The sequence below is a fragment of the Oncorhynchus keta genome, chromosome 36 (genome assembly GCF_023373465.1).
Source record: "Oncorhynchus keta strain PuntledgeMale-10-30-2019 chromosome 36, Oket_V2, whole genome shotgun sequence".
In the NCBI taxonomy this organism is placed as follows: Eukaryota; Metazoa; Chordata; class Actinopteri; order Salmoniformes; family Salmonidae; genus Oncorhynchus; species Oncorhynchus keta.
The window spans coordinates 8,837,147-8,855,030 of record NC_068456.1 but is presented as its reverse complement, the minus strand read 5'-3'; the positions used below and the strand labels follow the sequence as shown (position 1 = coordinate 8,855,030).

Sequence of the window (17,884 nt, the reverse complement as noted above, 5' to 3'; positions counted from 1 at the left end):
ACACAAACCAAGTCTCCCAATCGCTCTCTTTCTCTGCTGGCTCCGTGCTGCAAACTTCCTTCCCCCGAAGCTGCACTAGGCAAAAATAAAACGCTGAGAACAATCGCTGGCTCTGACAACACTGGGCGCCTCTGGGAAACGTTTCATTGCCCACATGAGCACAGGGCCGCTGTCAACCGTGAAATCTCCACAGATAGGTGGGGAGAGAGATGTCCCCTTCAAGTGATGGTGACACCCAGTGGTCCCGAGGACATTGATAAGTAGATTTGTAACATTCAAGACGAAGATGACATCACCAAGTGAGGGAATTGGATTAGTTCCCTGATAAAGAAAATGAAAAAGCGCCGGTAAACATATGTTTGGGATATGCATGTCACCCTCCTGATTTCCATAGCAAAGTGTAGAAAGTAAAACAACTACAGTACACAAATACAGCACGAATATGGCAATGTAGCCAATTCTATTTCTAATGGATAACGTACAGGCAGATGTATCTGGCTAGTAATGGCATGGAAGGGTGCAGCAAGGCTATGGGTGAGAGGTTAGGGTCAAGGTAGTTGTTGTGACGTTACAGGATAGTGTAGGTGTGAGGGATGGGGGCGTGTCTGCAGATGTTTCCATCTGTTCTTGTCCCCTACCTGGTGCCCAGGTGATTTGGGGAGGAGTCAGCCTAATGACACCCACACACACTGGGCCCTGGCTTATGTTCTCTACTCCTGCACACACATATTTGTACGCTCAAATATAACAAAGACATACACACATAGACACATACACGCAGACACACACAAAGAGAGACTGCAGGGTTTACATAGGTTCAGATGACGCTCCTCGGGTCTCTGGCTGAACAACACAGATCCTGTGGTGAATCACACATCCCACTCAGACATGATGCCCTTGGGTTCGAGTCCAGGCTCTGTCGCAGCCGGCCGCGACCGGGAGACCCATGGAGCGGCCCAGCGTCTTCCGGGTTAGGGGAGGGTTTCCTTGTCCCATCGCGCACTAGCGACTCCTGTGGCGGGCCGGGCGCAGTGCACGCTGTTTCGAGGGGACGCACGGCTCTCGACCGTCGCCTCTCCAGAGTCCGTACGGGAGTTGCAGCGATGAGACAGGACTGTAACTACCAATTGGATACCACGAAATTGGGGAGGAAAAGGGGTAAAGAAATAATAAAATACATGATGCCCTTAAACCATAGCATGTGTATGTTTGAGCACTCAACTGTGTGTGTGTGTGTGTGTGTGTGTGTGTGTGTGTGTGTGTGTGTGTGTGTGTGTGTGTGTGTGTGTGTGTGTGTGTGTGTGTGTGTGTGTGTGTGTGTGTGTGTGTGTGTGTGTGTGTGTGTGTGTGTGTGTGTGTGTGTGTGTGTGTGTGTGTGTGTGTGTGTTTACCATCGGAAGGAATGTACAATATTTGGTCATGTGAAAAGGAACCTCAGTGGTTGAGGTGTGTACAAACACACTCAGTTTTGTGGGATGGAACAGTATTTCCAGTGAGTACACACAGGCGGTAGTGCCAGAATTGACTTAGTACCCTAACTCCCAGTCCAAGTCCTTCACATTCAGTAGTATTGGGCATGTGCAAGACTATTGCTATTTGGATGTTGCCGTGTTATCTTTAGATAACTAGGGCCTATGACTTGAGGCAAGATAGTAATATGTTTGTGGATATTGAGATGAGATTTTCACTAATCCATCCATGAGAAAGGTGATAACAGCTTTATCTCCTGAGGTATTATCCTGTTTTTCATTAATGACAGATTAAGTACAACATATTTGCAACCTGACTAAACACAAACCTGAACTGATGAGAAAAGAATGAGTGTATTTGTATCCAGTACATAGTAACTTCATATCCTCCAATTCAATCATCTGAATTGATGCAGTACGAGCTCCTGTGTAGCCTTGTTATTTCTCGGAGTGCCTGGTCAGAATGGTGTTGTGTGTTGGTTGTGTAATGTTTACTATTACTACCTGTCAGGGCAATGCGATTTTGACTGTAACCTCATATAAATATCTATAATTTTAATTGATGATGGCCTCTCTTTTAAATTGCATATTCAACAATTTACAAAAACAATGAAGCTGAAGTTGGGATATTATTTTAGGAATAAGGCCTGTTTTTATTTTTCCTTTTGTTTTTTTACCCCTTTTTCTCCCCAATTTCGTGGTATCCAATTGTTGTAGTAGCTACTATCTTGTCTCATCGCTACAACTCCCGTACGGAAGAGACGAAGGTTGAAAGTCATGTGGAGGGTACACCGTGCACCTGGCAACCTTGGTTAGCGCGCACTGCGCCCGGCCCGCCACAGGAGTCGCTGGTGCGCGATGAGACAAGGACATCCCTACCGACCAAGCCCTCCCTAACCCGGGCGACGCTAGGCCAATTATGCGTCGCCCCACGGACCTCCCGGTCGCGGCCGGTTACGACAGAGCCTGGGCGCGAACCCAGGGACTCTGATGGCACAGCTGGCGCTGCAGTACAGCGCCCTTAACCACTGCGGCACCCGGGAGGAGGCCTGCTTTTCTTTTGAAGCCAAAAGGAGGGTAGTATCAGCTACATTTATGCCTTTACTAGACTATGGGGATATTTTATTTATGAATGCTTCCGCTCAGTGTTTGAGATCAATTGACACCCTTTACCATGGCACTTTGAGATGTATTTTAAACTGCAAAACCCTTACGCACCACTGCACTTTGTATAACAGGGTTGGCTGGCCTTCTCTAGTCACTCGTAGGCTCAGTCACTGGTATACTTTTATTTACAAAGTCATTTTTTGTTTACTACCATTTTATTTTGGAATTTTTATTGTTCAGAAATGTGGTGGGTACTCTCTTTGTTCGTAGGACTTTATCCTGCTAACTGTTCCAAATGTCCAAACTGAATTTGGTAAAAGGGCTTTTATGTACTCTGCGCCATCGTCTTGGAACGCCTTACAAAATACTTTTCAACTGGAAGAACTTGTTCCGATTGGTGTTTTTAAATCACTGATGAAGGACTTTGAGACTGATTTCCTGACCCGTCAATGTTTATGATTTTGTTATATTCTATGGTTTTTACTAGATTACTTGTACTTTTTCATGTTGTACGTCTGTAATTGTGTAATGACTTGATGCTGCCTATCTTGGCCAGGACGCTCTTGAAAAAGAGATTACAAATCTCAATGAGCACTTCCTGGTTAAATAAAGGTTAAATAATAGAACATAAAAAATACCTATCCTCTCATTAAGCCTGATAGAGGGAGCAAGAATACAACTTGACCAGTTCTAGTAGAAGGCCTGTCTGGTAGATCAGAACAGGCTCTAGCTGCTATCTCTTTCTCCGCCCGTGGGGAAAAGTAGGTCAGTGTCGCAACCCCCAAGGTCTAGCTGCTGCAGGTGAAATATTGACACAGGGATGAAGACGGGAACTCACTCAACAGGTAACCTGGTTACCACACTGCTCCAGGTTGTCAGGGCAACGCTGAAGGCTATTGTACATCATGAGGCGAGATAATCCCTCTAAATACCACATGGGAGGGAGAGAGACAGAGAAAGAGAGAGAGAGAAAGACGGAGAAAGAGAGCGACAGAGAGAGAGAGACTGAGAAAGAGAGAGAGAGACAGATGGAGAAAGAGAGAGAGAAAGAGAGCGACAGAGAAAGATAGAGAGAGACAGAAAGAGAGAGAAAGATGGAGAAAGAGAGCGACAGAGAGAGAGAGATTGAGAAAGAGAGAGAGAGACAGATGGAGAGAAAGAGAGAGAGAGAAAGAGAGAGACAGAGAAAGACAGAGAGAGAGATAGAGACAGAGAGAGAGATCAAGCGAGTGAGCACGAGAGCGAGAAGACAAGGCAAAAGAAGAGACTGAGAAATAGAAAGAAGAGAAATAGAGAATGTGGGAAAGAGGGAGTGAGACTCACAGAGGAGAGAGAAAAAGAGGGAGAGGGTTCGCGGTGCAAGAAAAAGACAGAGAGAGAATGAGAACCATAAATGAAATGGAGACAGAGAGAAAGAGAGGCTGATGAGTTTCACAGTCAGGTCAAGGAGGTGAAGGTAAGTGAGATAATGAGTGTACTACTCTTCCTCATCTGTGAACTTGTTCACAGATCATACTGTTTTCCTTTAGAGACCAATGTGCTGACAACCAGGCCTCTTCTCAAACTAGGACTATGTTTTTTTCCCCTTTTCCAGGAGAATAAAACCCTGTAAAGCCACTGCCATGGAAACGACTCCCATGAACATGACTCTATATCTGAGATATTTGACAGGAATTAATGTTGACCGAAACCAGCCAAAACACTCCACCTGTAAAGAATCAGCCCATATACTTTTCCAGAAATAAAAAAGCAGGAGCATTTTCATAAACAGTTGATCTAACTCTTCTCTCATAAACACCAAACTGAATGGCAAACTGAAGTACTTCCAGCCTTAAAATGGAAGTAATCTGAAATACATCGCTGGGGCTCGACAGCAGTGTAACGTGCCGTTAGAAAAACATACTGACAGGTTGGAACTTATCGAGGGAGAAATCTCAACCTCTCATTTCCTTAGGCGCCTCAGGAGTCCTTTCGGACCAAACCACTGGGGAAGAAGGGGGGATCAATCAGGGGGGATTTTGGACTGAACCACTTTGAAAACAAGGCAAGGGGGGCAAGGTAAATATGCTTTTTGGCTTTCGGTTGAAACTGAACTAACTCTGTGGTTAGAAATGGTAGTAGCCTACAGTTTAGTCATTGTTACAATGTCTTACAGTGTCTGCTTTGAACAGTTGAGACACGTGACTCCTAGCTGACTAAGGCCATTAACTTCAGTGAGTAAATGGGTTATAGACTCTAAAAACAGTCTGCCAAGCAATTAGACCTTACATACGGTCTGGCTGTAGGTAAATAGACCATGCACTGTACTGTACACGGATACAAAATGTGAGAGATCCTCTGATTCAGGTCAATACATCTGTGAATCACAGTCTAACATTACCACAACGTTAAACAAATGTTCCAAAACCCCTCTTACTCAGTCGGCCTGGCGCAATACGATGGCTGTGAACATTTCCCAGTAACCCCTAAATGATGAATCAAACAAGTCTCGTTCTCAGCCCCCAAGGTGAAACAGAGGAGCGGTTCTTCTCCAGAAGTGATGTAACGTGAGAATACATGGGAGTGTATGTTAGAAGGGCCACGCGGCACTGTGTATTTGACCCACTTTGAGCCATCAGAGATCACACTCTGTCCTCCTGACGAGAGGGTGAGGGTCATCTTTACTAAAGACTAAATGCACTCTGGACCTCCCATTTATTAGAACGCACAGTGGCACACACCCGTTGGTCAAGGACCCATATTGTACATGCTACATAGACATGTTATAAATGGTCTGACATCGCAGTGGAATGAGAGAGTACATGGAAATGTTGAGGGGAGTATAGTTTGTTTTAGCTATTGAATTTCACTTTAATGTGAGTTCTGTTTTCGAAATGTAACGCATCTTTATTGACAGTGTAGTTCTGTGATGCTAGTGTGTGTGTGGTTGTGTCCGTGCGTGTGTGTATGTGCGTGTACCATTGAGAGTGTGCAAGCAGCTAAAGGTGGGCTGAGTTCGAGTCCACAGATGGGGGGGTTTATTTGCTCGGTCCACGGCCGGGCGTGTGTGAGCACACAGGGGCCGCTCAGAGTGTGCGCGCCATGGAGTGTGTGTGTGCTCTCCTGCACTGCCATGAATGAGCAGCCTGAACGTGTAGGATAAAGGTGGTCTGTGCCTGGACTCGGCCCCTGGTCCACTGACCCTTAAAGGCCTTATTGATGGAAGTGCAGCAGTAAGGCTTAGATGAGCTGCACGGCCAAGGGAAGAGGGCTCCATGTCAGGGAAGAGACACTGTCTGAACCACACAAACTAGAACTAGTCTTGACGTCCCAGCCAGAGGCGGTGGTCGTGTAATACCGGTAATATCTGTGTAATAACACAACGTGTGTGATAGACACAGTCCAAAACGTGACTCAGATTGTAACAATCTGGTTAGTGGTACGGTGAAGGTAGAATGGTGTACCGATGATGACTCGTGCCTTTCTCAAAATTCAACACACTTTATATTGTGCGTGGGTAACTCACCCCTCCACCACCAATGTGTAGCACCCATTTGGGCAGCGGTGTTGTAGAGGGTAGACACTTCTCCGGGCACCACTACACCACTGCATTTGGGTGATGCAAAAGGCAGCCATAGTTCACCAAAACACTCACCACATTGTGGGTCCAAAGATAAATATTAGTTAGGCGGATATGGATTTTCCAAATCCACAGACCTGACCACAAAAAAAATAAAAATGTGTTTATATGAATGCTCAACCAGTGTGTGCATGGGTACGCAAAAGCCTAACATAATACTAGACTACACGTGTGGTTCGGTAGAGAAATGGGACATACCAAAGGAAAAACAGAGGGAATTAGGAGAAATATAACATCATTAGCATGTACAAACAGTCATTTCCTGCCCTCTGTAAAGAGATTGTATCAACACAGCCTTTGTTTAAAACCCAGTGATATGAAATATGGACGTGAGTAAAAGCACCGCCCTCTCTCTACCAAGCAGTCAGCCAGTCTCCCCAACCAACATCCGCCTGTAAGACGACCTTTGACCCATTTAACTTCCTCCCAGATGCAGGTAAAACCTCAAAGGCTGTCTCGCCCCTTTTTATAGAACCGTCTCTCTGTGGCTCTCGTAAAATATACCTTTCCAGCTGCATGACAATTCCGCACAGCCTGCCTGGGTAATCACTGAGCGGGAACACTTCTTCACGACCAGGCTCTCCTATACCACACCACCCATCATAGCTACACTATTTGTACAGTATAAACATTTTGGATGATTATATGCAATTACTAGCGATGCATAAACACACATCCACGGATGCGAGCGCACACAGACACACACACACACACACACACACACACACACACACACACACACACACACACACACACACACACACAAGGATTTGTGTTCCATGCTACGAACTCTTTCTTCAGTAATATCGTTTAAGTGAAAGGAGACATGGACTTAAACGCTGCCAAGAACTCCCCCATATGAACACCACTCATTAAATATTTTCATACTAACACTCCCACTTAAGGTGCTATTCCATAATTCTAGTGTGTGTTTGTCTCAGTGTGCTCAGTCCACAGCAACCAGAGTCAGGTTTAATTTACTGAAACAGCACGAATGGCCTACATCCTGTTCATTGCGGGCCTGAGGATGCGGGCATGAGGATGCGGGCCTAAGGATGCGGGCCTGAGGATGCGGGCCTAAGGATGCGGGCCTGAGGATGCGGGCCTGAGGATGCGGGCCTGAGGATGCGGGCCTAAGGATACGGGCCTGAGGATGCGGGCCTGAGGATGCGGGCCTGAGGATACGGGCCTGAGGATGCGGGCCTGAGGATGCGGGCCTAAGGATACGGGCCTGAGGATGCGGGCCTGAGGATGCGGGCCTGAGGATACGGGCCTGAGGATGCGGGCCTGAGGATGCGGGCCTAAGGATGCGGGCCTGAGGATGCGGGCCTAAGGATGCGGGCCTGAGGATGCGGGCCTGAGGATGCGGGCCTACAGATGCGTGCAAGATAATGATCATAAGTGGATCCTACATTCACACTCACAGTGGCATTCCTTTATAGACCACACACCCTGTCAGCTCACTGACACCTGCATATGGCCATGCTCTCAGGTGTCAATCACGTGTGAGCCACAACCAATCGACGTGAAGCTTCACTGAGGTGGATAGGCCATGTCACATGTTACAGCTTCACCAAATACCCAAGGCCATGAACCTCTCTTCTCTGTGAGATTCACACATCCCCATCATGTTTGGCTGTTATGTGTACATGTGTCAAGACGACATGAATAGAACACAGATAGGGGGTTATTTTACATTTACTCTCTTATTGGGTCTCTCCATACAGCGAACGGTGCTGTCTAACTCATACGGGCTATATAATTTGGACTGTTGGGTAATCTGGAGTACTGGTAGCAGAGGGGTGGTAAGAGAGCGCTTTTAAATCGGCTATGAAAAGCCAACTGACCTTTTTATTCCTGAGGTGTTGACCTGTTGCACCCTCGACAGCCACTGTGACTATTATTATTTGACCCTGCTGGTCATCTATGAACATTTGAACATCTTGGCCATGTTCTGTTGTAATGTCCACCCTGCACAGCCAGAAGAGGACTGGCCACCCCTCATAGCCTGGTTCCTCTCTAGGTTTCTTCCTAGGTTCTGGCCTTTCTACTGAGTTTTTCCTAGCCACCGTGCTTCTCCATCTGCATTGCTTGCTGTTTGGGGTTTTAGGCTGGGTTTCTGTACAGCACTTTGTGACATCAGCTGATGTAAGAAGGGCTGTATAAATACATTTGATTGATTGATAATAGTTTCATAGCGGTCCTGGATGTTGTCAGCGCTCGATCTGCTCCATCCTCAGTAAACACTACCCTCTCTCAGATGTTCTGGAAATAAGTTCTATGGTAATAGTCATGATGTGGCTCACGCCTTACTGAGCATGACAAAAACAATGCCAGGACAAGCCAAGCTGCTCTCAAGCAACGCACTGTTGCAAAAATAGGAACATCTAGAAGCAGCCATCCCACCGACCCGGTCAGAAGGAAAATAAAAAAGACTTTGCAGAGCAGGGGAGGTGAGGAACTGGGCTCTTCCTGCCGTAGTCAGAAGTCAGAGTATTTCCTGTCATTGTATGTAGGAGCATGCACCCCCCCACCCCCCCCCGCCACCCCCCACACACAGGTACGTGAACCCTACTTGGCGCAGGCATCATGGGCCCTTCAGCTCTCTTCATAAACACTTCATTATGAAAACCTGAGGACTCAGTAAATATTTGCTCAGCCTTTATCACCCTCCCTTATCTTGGCGTGAACTTTCCGCACTACACAGCTTCCAGGGCTTTATTTTCTTAATGACTTTGTGGGTTCTGATAACTTCCCAGAATCGACAATTGAAAATGGGTGGAGAGTTCCTTGAGGGGCTCCTGAAAAACAAATAGTGCTGCAATACCTTTTAAAATGGGTTAACAACTCTCACTTACCCTGCCCGTTTGACTTCTACCTGCTCCAGACCTGGCAAACAGGCGTGAGACCTTTGCAGATTTATTTCAAGACTAAATCATAACAGGGAGGTTATGGCTACTCTCATCCATACAGATGAAACATACAATGTGGGGATGACATCCACACCTGGTATGATCATCCTAATTTGGTAGCCTATTAGTGAAGTATGTATGGAGACTGCTTTATCACTTAACACTACACCCTACCTACTTACAATTCAGATTTGGTCCAAGATCTGACAAGTATAATAAAACGAAGTCACATAAAAAGGTAGGTTCCTCAGGCCTCACCTCCCACTAGTGTCGGGGTTGTTGTTGTGCTGTGGAGAGTCTACTCGAGTCAACACAAAGCCCCATTGGCCCCTAGCCAAGACAAGGTCAGAGTAGGCCTCTGAGGATAGATACTTGATACAGCTATGCCAGAGATGGGTGCGTTCACTAATGACTCAGGCCTTTTCCCCTCAATGATGCTGGGGGAGTTAATGGGGGGGATTTATAACTTAGTGTGTTTTTGTTAGGAGCATGGCAAACCTGAACATGCTAGTATCTTTAGGAGGCAGTATCCTTCCTGTATGAATGATTGAGAGGGTGTAGTGTTGAAAACAGATGACACTAGAAAAAGATCTTCCCAGCAATACCAAGACACTTGCTTCATTCTTTCTGTGAAGGATAAGACCAAACAGCACAAAACTATTTTCAAAATCATTTTATTGGGAGAACTACAAAAGAAAATGTACAGTACAGTCTCACACTCAATTTGTAGTGAACTGACTCTCCAAAAATAATTATATTACAACTCAGGTTGTCTTTTTGTCCGTTTTAGTTACATTCAAAAAGCTTTACTTCTGATAAAAGTAGTCAAAAAAATACATAGTGCGCATCCCCTGAACTAGTCAATATCAAACAAAATCAAAAGTAGAGGAATGGGGAATTATAAAATAGTATGGTTGTCCCAGGGTCTTATGATAAGTGGTAACAACCTTCAAAAGTAATTCAGCTACATTCAATTATAGTTGTGGAAAAGATATATGTAGGAAAAATACTTTATTTGGTTAATATTAAGGCATGTAAGATGGTGAACCCTGTAGGCACTACAAAATAATACTGGGGCACAATGGATTGCTACATTCTTTAGCGCGTGGCTGGAATCACAGTGTGACCTCGTACAAACAGAACACAAAATACTTTTTTGGTTAATTTATTTACTTGGGTTCTTTGTCACCGAGTCTGATCTATGGAGAAAAAAAAATGCAAGGCTAGCTCAGGTTTGGACGGTCTGCACAACCACATCGTTTATACATTCTACAGAAACATCTAGATAAGGATTCTCAAAACACCTTCCACAGCTCTTACAAGCAACCTCAGAACAGCAAATCACGCAAACTTTTGTTTTAATAAACGTAAACAAAATTTAGGAAATAAATATCACATACGTTCTCTTAAATTAAGATTTTTTTTTTTTTTTAAACTAATTTACAATAAAAATAACCAAGTGAAGTTACAAAAGGAGACCAAAAACAATATATATATATATATTACTGTGAAAAGGACATACACTCCACTTTATGCAGATTAATAATGGCGATCATAATTTAAACATAAAAGAATATAGATCTATTGCTTCATCATACTTGATAAATACAGTATGGACAAATTACCAACATATAGCCTACACTTTTCACAAGATAATAAATAAGTTAAATATTTCATAGCCAGTTACGCACTGCTATGTAATCACTCAAAACAGCTAAAAATATATAAAATATATTTTCAACCATCTGCAGTGATTTCCCCAAACAAACCTAACTCAGATTGCTTCAACTAAGCAACAAACTATACTACTCAAACAAACCACTGCGTGGCGCTGTGAAAAAAGATTAAAGTTCTGGAATGGAAGTTTAAGCTTTCAGAAAGGAACACGTACTTAGAAGAAAAAAAATGTACATTGTGTCAAGGCATTTCTTGGCAGGATGGAGGAAATCTGAATCTGCTTTACAGTCCCATGTCAAGTTTTGTACACATCTATCCCAGGGAAGTGTGGCTTGCCTGAGACAAATACTGCCCTTACTTGCAGCGCAAAAGTGTAAGTCACCGATGGAATGCCTTCTGTTGATATCTACTTCTATACAACCCTCAATACAAAAAGGAAAAACAACTAATGCCATGTCATGGACAAATTTGATCCATTGAAAATAACATGGGATGTCTAGTCATCAGAAATCGACAGCCTGCTGAAGATTGGCAAACGTTTCCCAGCATCCAAACTCGGAGACTCAGAGCCGCTAAGACTCCCAGAAGAGCTGAGGGACCCACTCGCATAGCTCTCCCGGTCTGAGAGGGAGTCGGGTGGGCTAGGAGGGGAGTCGAACACCGGTGAATCGTTGAGGCGGCGCAGGGACTGCAAGTGGCTCATGTTGTATGAGGGGGGAGAAGGGGGGCACATGTTGGCTTGAATGTTCCCGTAGTAGGCACCATTGAAATGGTTGTTGCCATAGCCGTTTTGCGTATGCAAGGCCAGGGGAGCAAGTAAGGCTTTCAGGTCATGTCCAGGAAAACTGAATGCACTGTTCACACAAGACATGGAGTTGGGAGACCGTACGTCCTCATAATAGTTAAGAGAGCAAGATGAGTTTGAGGGGGGTGGTGGTGTGCGCGACGTAGGGCTCTCGAGTAGTGGCGACTCAAGTCCGTGGTGGCTGGAAAAGCCTGAAAAACTCAGGCTGTGGTGAAGCTTTGGTCTGTCCCGGCTGTACCCAACTTGCTGCGGCACGTCGCCGTTTTGACCATAGCCGCAGAGCTCGCGAGACGACTTGGGTTCCCCCTGCACGTTGGCGTTGCTTGGAGCGGGTCTGCGCTCATCCGCGTTGTGGATAAAATGACAGCGGGGACCGTAGGGGCAGAAGCCAATAGTGTGGAAAGTGCGACAGGGCTCGGTTTTATACTTAGGGTGACGAGACAAATTTCTCAGCTCATGGTAGCCGTGCGCGAACTGGCATTTCTCTCCGTATTTGCACGCTCCGTTCTCCTCGAAGGGTCTGCAGAGTTCGGTTTTGTAGCGGGTGGAGTTGATCTGAGAGCCTGGCTTCTGCTGCACGATCTGCAGCTGCTGGCTGCGGTCCCCATTCTCGCTGTATGTCCGGTCGCGGAACTTGTTCTCCTTGTTCATAATGGCAGTGTTGCTGCTCGTTGCGTTCTCCATCAAATTACTGTAGGAGTTGCCAGAGTACTTGTTGCTGTTGTTGGTCATTGCTTCCATGTTGGTGGTCGAGCTTCTACGGAAAAATCCCGGCGCGAAAGAACTATTGGAGCTGTGTGTGGTCACTGGAGGCCCCACCGCTTTCTTGTCCAGTATGCTATTGATGTGATTCACAGCGTTCATGTTCATATCTTGCTGTTGAGAGAAAAGACAAATTAGCAATGCATTTCCAATAACGCGGTTTTGGACGAACACATGCATTCTCATAAAACAAAACTGCAAACGTACACTTTGTTACAAGTAAAAACTGCATGCGCGTGCCAGCAACACGTTATTGCAACCTACTGAAAATAAATGTGTGCTCTAAGTTTGCTAGCCACCATACTTGGTAAAAAAATATTTGCCAACTCCAAACAATGGGGAAACATACCTTGTAAAGCATGTCGATGTCGTAGAAAGCGGACAAGATGGTTGCAGACATCTCTTTTTCGGAAGTTCTGTCGCAGTAACGTTACAGTAGCTCTCATAGAGGACCGACCAGGATCCTTCAATGCACGAGGCAACGGTTGTAAAATGGTGCCACGACTTTTTTTTTTTTTTGAGCGTTAGAAGGAAAAACTAATGTGCAATTCCAGCGATGGAGAGGAATCAACAAGTAGGTGAAAGTTCCTTGTGTATGGCAGGTTCTTCCTTAGAGAAGCGCCGAGCCAGACTGCTTCACTAACTGCTTTCCCTCTGCACATGGATATAAATGCTTCGCGGTAGCTCGCGTGGGTGGAGTTTTCTGAAGTTGTAGCAAAGTTTTCTGCAGGGTACGCCCCCGGTATTCAATCGTCTTCCAGTCACTGGTTGGCCGCCTTGAAATTGTACCCCTCCACAATTCTATCACACCACGAACTTGTGTAAAGTTCCATAGAATTTGTCATTAGAATACTGATACTGGGAACTAAATAGGAGCTCTATGCTTGAATCTAGCAATACCGTACAGTAGTAGTTGCTGGAAAATCTTTTTTTTTTGTACACGTTTAGGCAAATACAAACTGTAAGGACCACTGATCTCTCGCTCTCTCTCGAGTTCGCACGTTTGAGAGGGACAGCAAGTGTTTGGGGACATCGTATGAATGAACGCAGCCAGAGTGCAACGTCTTTTTGTTGTTGTTTAGGTTTGTACCCGAGCGGTTGCATAATGATAATCCACACCCCCTAATGTATGCCCTAGATCAGGGCTCTAAAAACCATGTTCCTGGAAAACTATTGTCCCATAGATTCACTCCATCGATCATTTCTAGGGCATCCGATTCATATAGCGTGTTGATAAACGGAATCAAGTTAGTAACAACTGGGGCTGGTGCGAAAACCTACAGCTCTCCAGGAGCAGGGTTGTGGGGAAGTCCTGTGCCTGGTCTCTTACAACCTGGTGAAATAACAGACTTATTACAACTACAACAAAAATAGACATTGTGTAAGTTGAATTGTTGTGCAGCACAGTTCATTTACACATACGATGGCTAATTGAAATATAACAAGGACACACGAGTTCAAAGTAGCACTCATTGAAGCCACTCGTTAAACGCAGAGCGTTCAGCCATCTATTCTATACTGTGGCTCAACCGCACACAACCTCAGAATACTGCACCGAGACTTGACTGAAGGAATGTGAATCTCTGTAAAAGAAGAAAAAAAAAAGCAGTGGAACACTGCCCCCCTGAGAGCAACGCCCAAAATGATTTCACAGACTTGAGCGCCACCTGCTGAGGTGCAAGGCATGATTTACATTTAAAATAGCCTATTTTGTCAGTGTGATGTAACAAACACTAACACCATCCGAAAACTATGACAGTGTGAGAATGAAAATACTCTAATTTGGAGCTGAACCAAGTTCACAGCCACACCATACAAAGACTGCTTAATTCACAATGAGGTGCAGAGCAGCATGGCTATACTAGGGTCCCCACAAGGGATATATTTTTGTTTGGAGTATGTTACAACACTGTAGAAAACATATCACCAAAAATTGCAGGTTTGTGACACCAGTTACCATCAAGTCTTTCCCAATTGCCCAAATCTGAAAGTGCATTGTGCTTCATTCAATAGTCATACTGTGAGTAGTTCAGCTGCTGAGAGCTGGCTATAAAAAAAGCCAACTAGCAACAGCCGAAACCAAATGACAACGGGTTGGAATCTACTACTACGAACCTTTACATTTGAGCTCGAGCGTTTATGATAAATAGTCTAATGACAAGGCAAGCCTCGTACTTTTGAGAAATCCCTTGATCATGTCCTCATCCTCAAAAAAAAAAAACTCTCCCATCACACAGTGCTGTTTTTATTGGGGGGTGTTCCAAGCGTTCCAAAAACCACTCTCCCATCACACAGTGCTGTTTTTATTGGGGGGAGTTCCAAGCGTTCCAAAAACCACTCTCCCATCACACAGTGCTGTTTTTATTGGGGGGTGTTCCAAGCGTTCCAAAACCACTCTCCCATCACACAGTGCTGTTTTTATTGGGGGTGTTCCAAGCGTTCCAAAAACCACTCTCCCATCACACAGTGCTGTTTTTATTGGGGAGTTCCAAGCGTTCCAAAACCACTCTCCCATCACACAGTGCTGTTTTTATTGGGGGTGTTCCAAGCGTTCCAAAACCACTCTCCCATCACACAGTGCTGTTTTTATTGGGGGTGTTCCAAGCGTCCCAAAAACCACTCTCCCATCACACAGTGCTGTTTTTATTCACACAGGGGGTGTTCCAAGCGTTCCAAAAACCACTCTCCCATCACACAGTGCTGTTTTTATTGGGGGGTGTTCCAAGCGTTCCAAAAACCACTCTCCCATCACACAGTGCTGTTTTTATTGGGGGGTGTTCCAAGCGTTCCAAAAACCACTCTCCCATCACACAGTGCTGTTTTTATTGGGGGGTGTTCCAAGCGTTCCAAAAACCACTCTCCCATCACACAGTGCTGTTTTTATTGGGGGGTGTTCCAAGCGTTCCAAAAACCACTCTCCCATCACACAGTGCTGTTTTTATTGGGGGGGTGTTCCAAGCGTTCCAAAAACCACTCTCCCATCACACAGTGCTGTTTTTATTGGGGGTGTTCCAAGCGTCCCAAAACCACTCTCCCATCACACAGTGCTGTTTTTATTGGGGGTGTTCCAAGCGTCCCAAAAACCACTCTCCCATCACACAGTGCTGTTTTTATTGGGGGGTGTTCCAAGCGTTCCAAAAACCACTCTCCCATCACACAGTGCTGTTTTTATTGGGGGGTGTTCCAAGCGTTCCAAAAACCACTCTCCCATCACACAGTGCTGTTTTTATTGGGGGGTGTTCCAAGCGTTCCAAAAACCACTCTCCCATCACACAGTGCTGTTTTTATTGGGGGGAGTTCCAAGCGTTCCAAAAACCACTCTCCCATCACACAGTGCTGTTTTTATTGGGGGGAGTTCCAAGCGTTCCAAAAACCACTCTCCCATCACACAGTGCTGTTTTTATTGGGGGGAGTTCCAAGCGTTCCAAAAACCACTCTCCCATCACACAGTGCTGTTTTTATTGGGGGGTGTTCCAAGCGTTCCAAAAACCACTCTCCCATCACACAGTGCTGTTTTTATTGGGGGGAGTTCCAAGCGTTCCAAAAACCACTCTCCCATCACACAGTGCTGTTTTTATTGGGGAGTTCATCAAGCGTTCCAAAAACCACTCTCCCATCACACAGTGCTGTTTTTATTGGGGGAGTTCCAAGCGTTCCAAAACCACTCTCCCATCACACAGTGCTGTTTTTATTGGGGGAGTTCAAGCGTTCCAAAACCACTCTCCCATCACACAGTGCTGTTTTTATTGGGGGAGTTCCAAGCGTCCCAAAACCACTCTCCCATCACACAGTGCTGTTTTTATTGGGGGAGTTCCAAGCGTTCCAAAACCACTCTCCCATCACACAGTGCTGTTTTTATTGGGGGAGTTCCAAGCGTCCCAAAACCACTCTCCCATCACACAGTGCTGTTTTTATTGGGGGAGTTCCAAGCGTTCCAAAAACCACTCTCCCATCACACAGTGCTGTTTTTATTGGGGGTGTTCCAAGCGTTCCAAAACCACTCTCCCATCACACAGTGCTGTTTTTATTGGGGAGTTCCAAGCGTCCCAAAAACCACTCTCCCATCACACAGTGCTGTTTTTATTGGGGGAGTTCCAAGCGTCCCAAAACCACTCTCCCATCACACAGTGCTGTTTTTATTGGGGGAGTTCCAAGCGTTCCAAAAACCACTCTCCCATCACACAGTGCTGTTTTTATTGGGGGAGTTCCAAGCGTTCCAAAAACCACTCTCCCATCACACAGTGCTGTTTTTATTGGGGGTGTTCCAAGCGTTCAAAAACCACTCTCCCATCACACAGTGCTGTTTTTATTGGGGGAGTTCCAAGCGTCCCAAAAACCACTCTCCCATCACACAGTGCTGTTTTTATTGGGGGAGTTCCAAGCGTCCCAAAAACCACTCTCCCATCACACAGTGCTGTTTTTATTCACACAGTGCTGGGGGTGTTCCAAGCGTTCCAAAAACCACTCTCCCATCACACAGTGCTGTTTTTATTGGGGGAGTTCCAAGCGTCCCAAAAACCACTCTCCCATCACACAGTGCTGTTTTTATTGGGGTGTTCCAAGCGTTCCAAAAACCACTCTCCCATCACACAGTGCTGTTTTTATTGGGGGGTGTTCCAAGCGTTCCAAAAACCACTCTCCCATCACACAGTGCTGTTTTTATTGGGGGGTGTTCCAAGCGTTCCAAAAAACATGACAGAATTTTTACAGTAACAGGGAACGTTGCCAGTACTACAGAGCGAGACTGCCCAGCTGTCTGCACGGGTCGCAGGCACGGGACAGTGGACCATTGTATTGCCCTCCTAATTACGTAACCTAGGACACCAAGGGGGCATAAAAACCTAAACAAATGGTGGAGAAGAGTCCACTGGAAAATATGTTAAATATATGAAAATTACCTCTCTTACAACATATCCCAGGACAGCTGTAAACAGAACAAATTGAATTCAGAGTGTAATTTAGGGTAAACATCTGCGTTACTCCCTCCTCCCCATTAAAACCACACTGTTGGTGCTTCTGCTTTTGAGGACCTTATGACTCCGGGTGTTGTGTGGATTTCATCTAAATGTCCGAAGTGCACAACATCCTTGGAGGCAATGTTTATATAGGGTAGAGTGCACTGTATACATGTGCTGGTTCGAATCCCCAAGGCCGGCAAGGTGTATACATTTGCCGTTCTGCCCTTGAGCAAGACAGTTAAACCCCCCCCCCCCTCCGCTGGCGCCGATGACGTGGACATCGATTAAGGCAGCCCGCACCTCTCAGATTCGGAGGGGTTAGGTTAAATGCAGAAAACACATTTCGGTTGAATACATTGTTGTGCAACTGACTAGCCCTTTCCCTTTCCCTGTTACAGTGTAGTGTATATGAGAACAGTGCACAAAGTGTTCTTTTTCACATGTAGAGCTAAAGGAATACTATGTCCCAGCACATATGTTGAAGCCTCAGTGCACAGTCCTGTTGTACAAGGTGCTGTGAGGACACATACATACACATAACGCCCTGTGGTTGTTTTCAAAAATTACGAGGCACA

The 17,884-nt window shown here is 45.5% G+C and overlaps 1 protein-coding gene across 1 annotated transcript; it reads right to left on the bottom strand.

Annotated features, from left to right (window-relative positions):
- Positions 1–9,765: 9,765 nt before the first annotated feature.
- Positions 9,766–13,026, bottom strand: LOC118369570 (mRNA decay activator protein ZFP36L2-A-like). The gene is made up of 2 exons (XM_035754057.2): positions 12,701–13,026; positions 9,766–12,465 (listed from the first exon to the last, which is right to left on the bottom strand). Exons 1-2 carry the CDS (start codon positions 12,749–12,751, stop codon positions 11,281–11,283), a joined length of 1,236 nt encoding a protein of 411 aa, XP_035609950.1. The 5' UTR covers positions 12,752–13,026; the 3' UTR covers positions 9,766–11,280.
- Between the last annotated feature and the right edge of the window lie 4,858 nt (positions 13,027–17,884).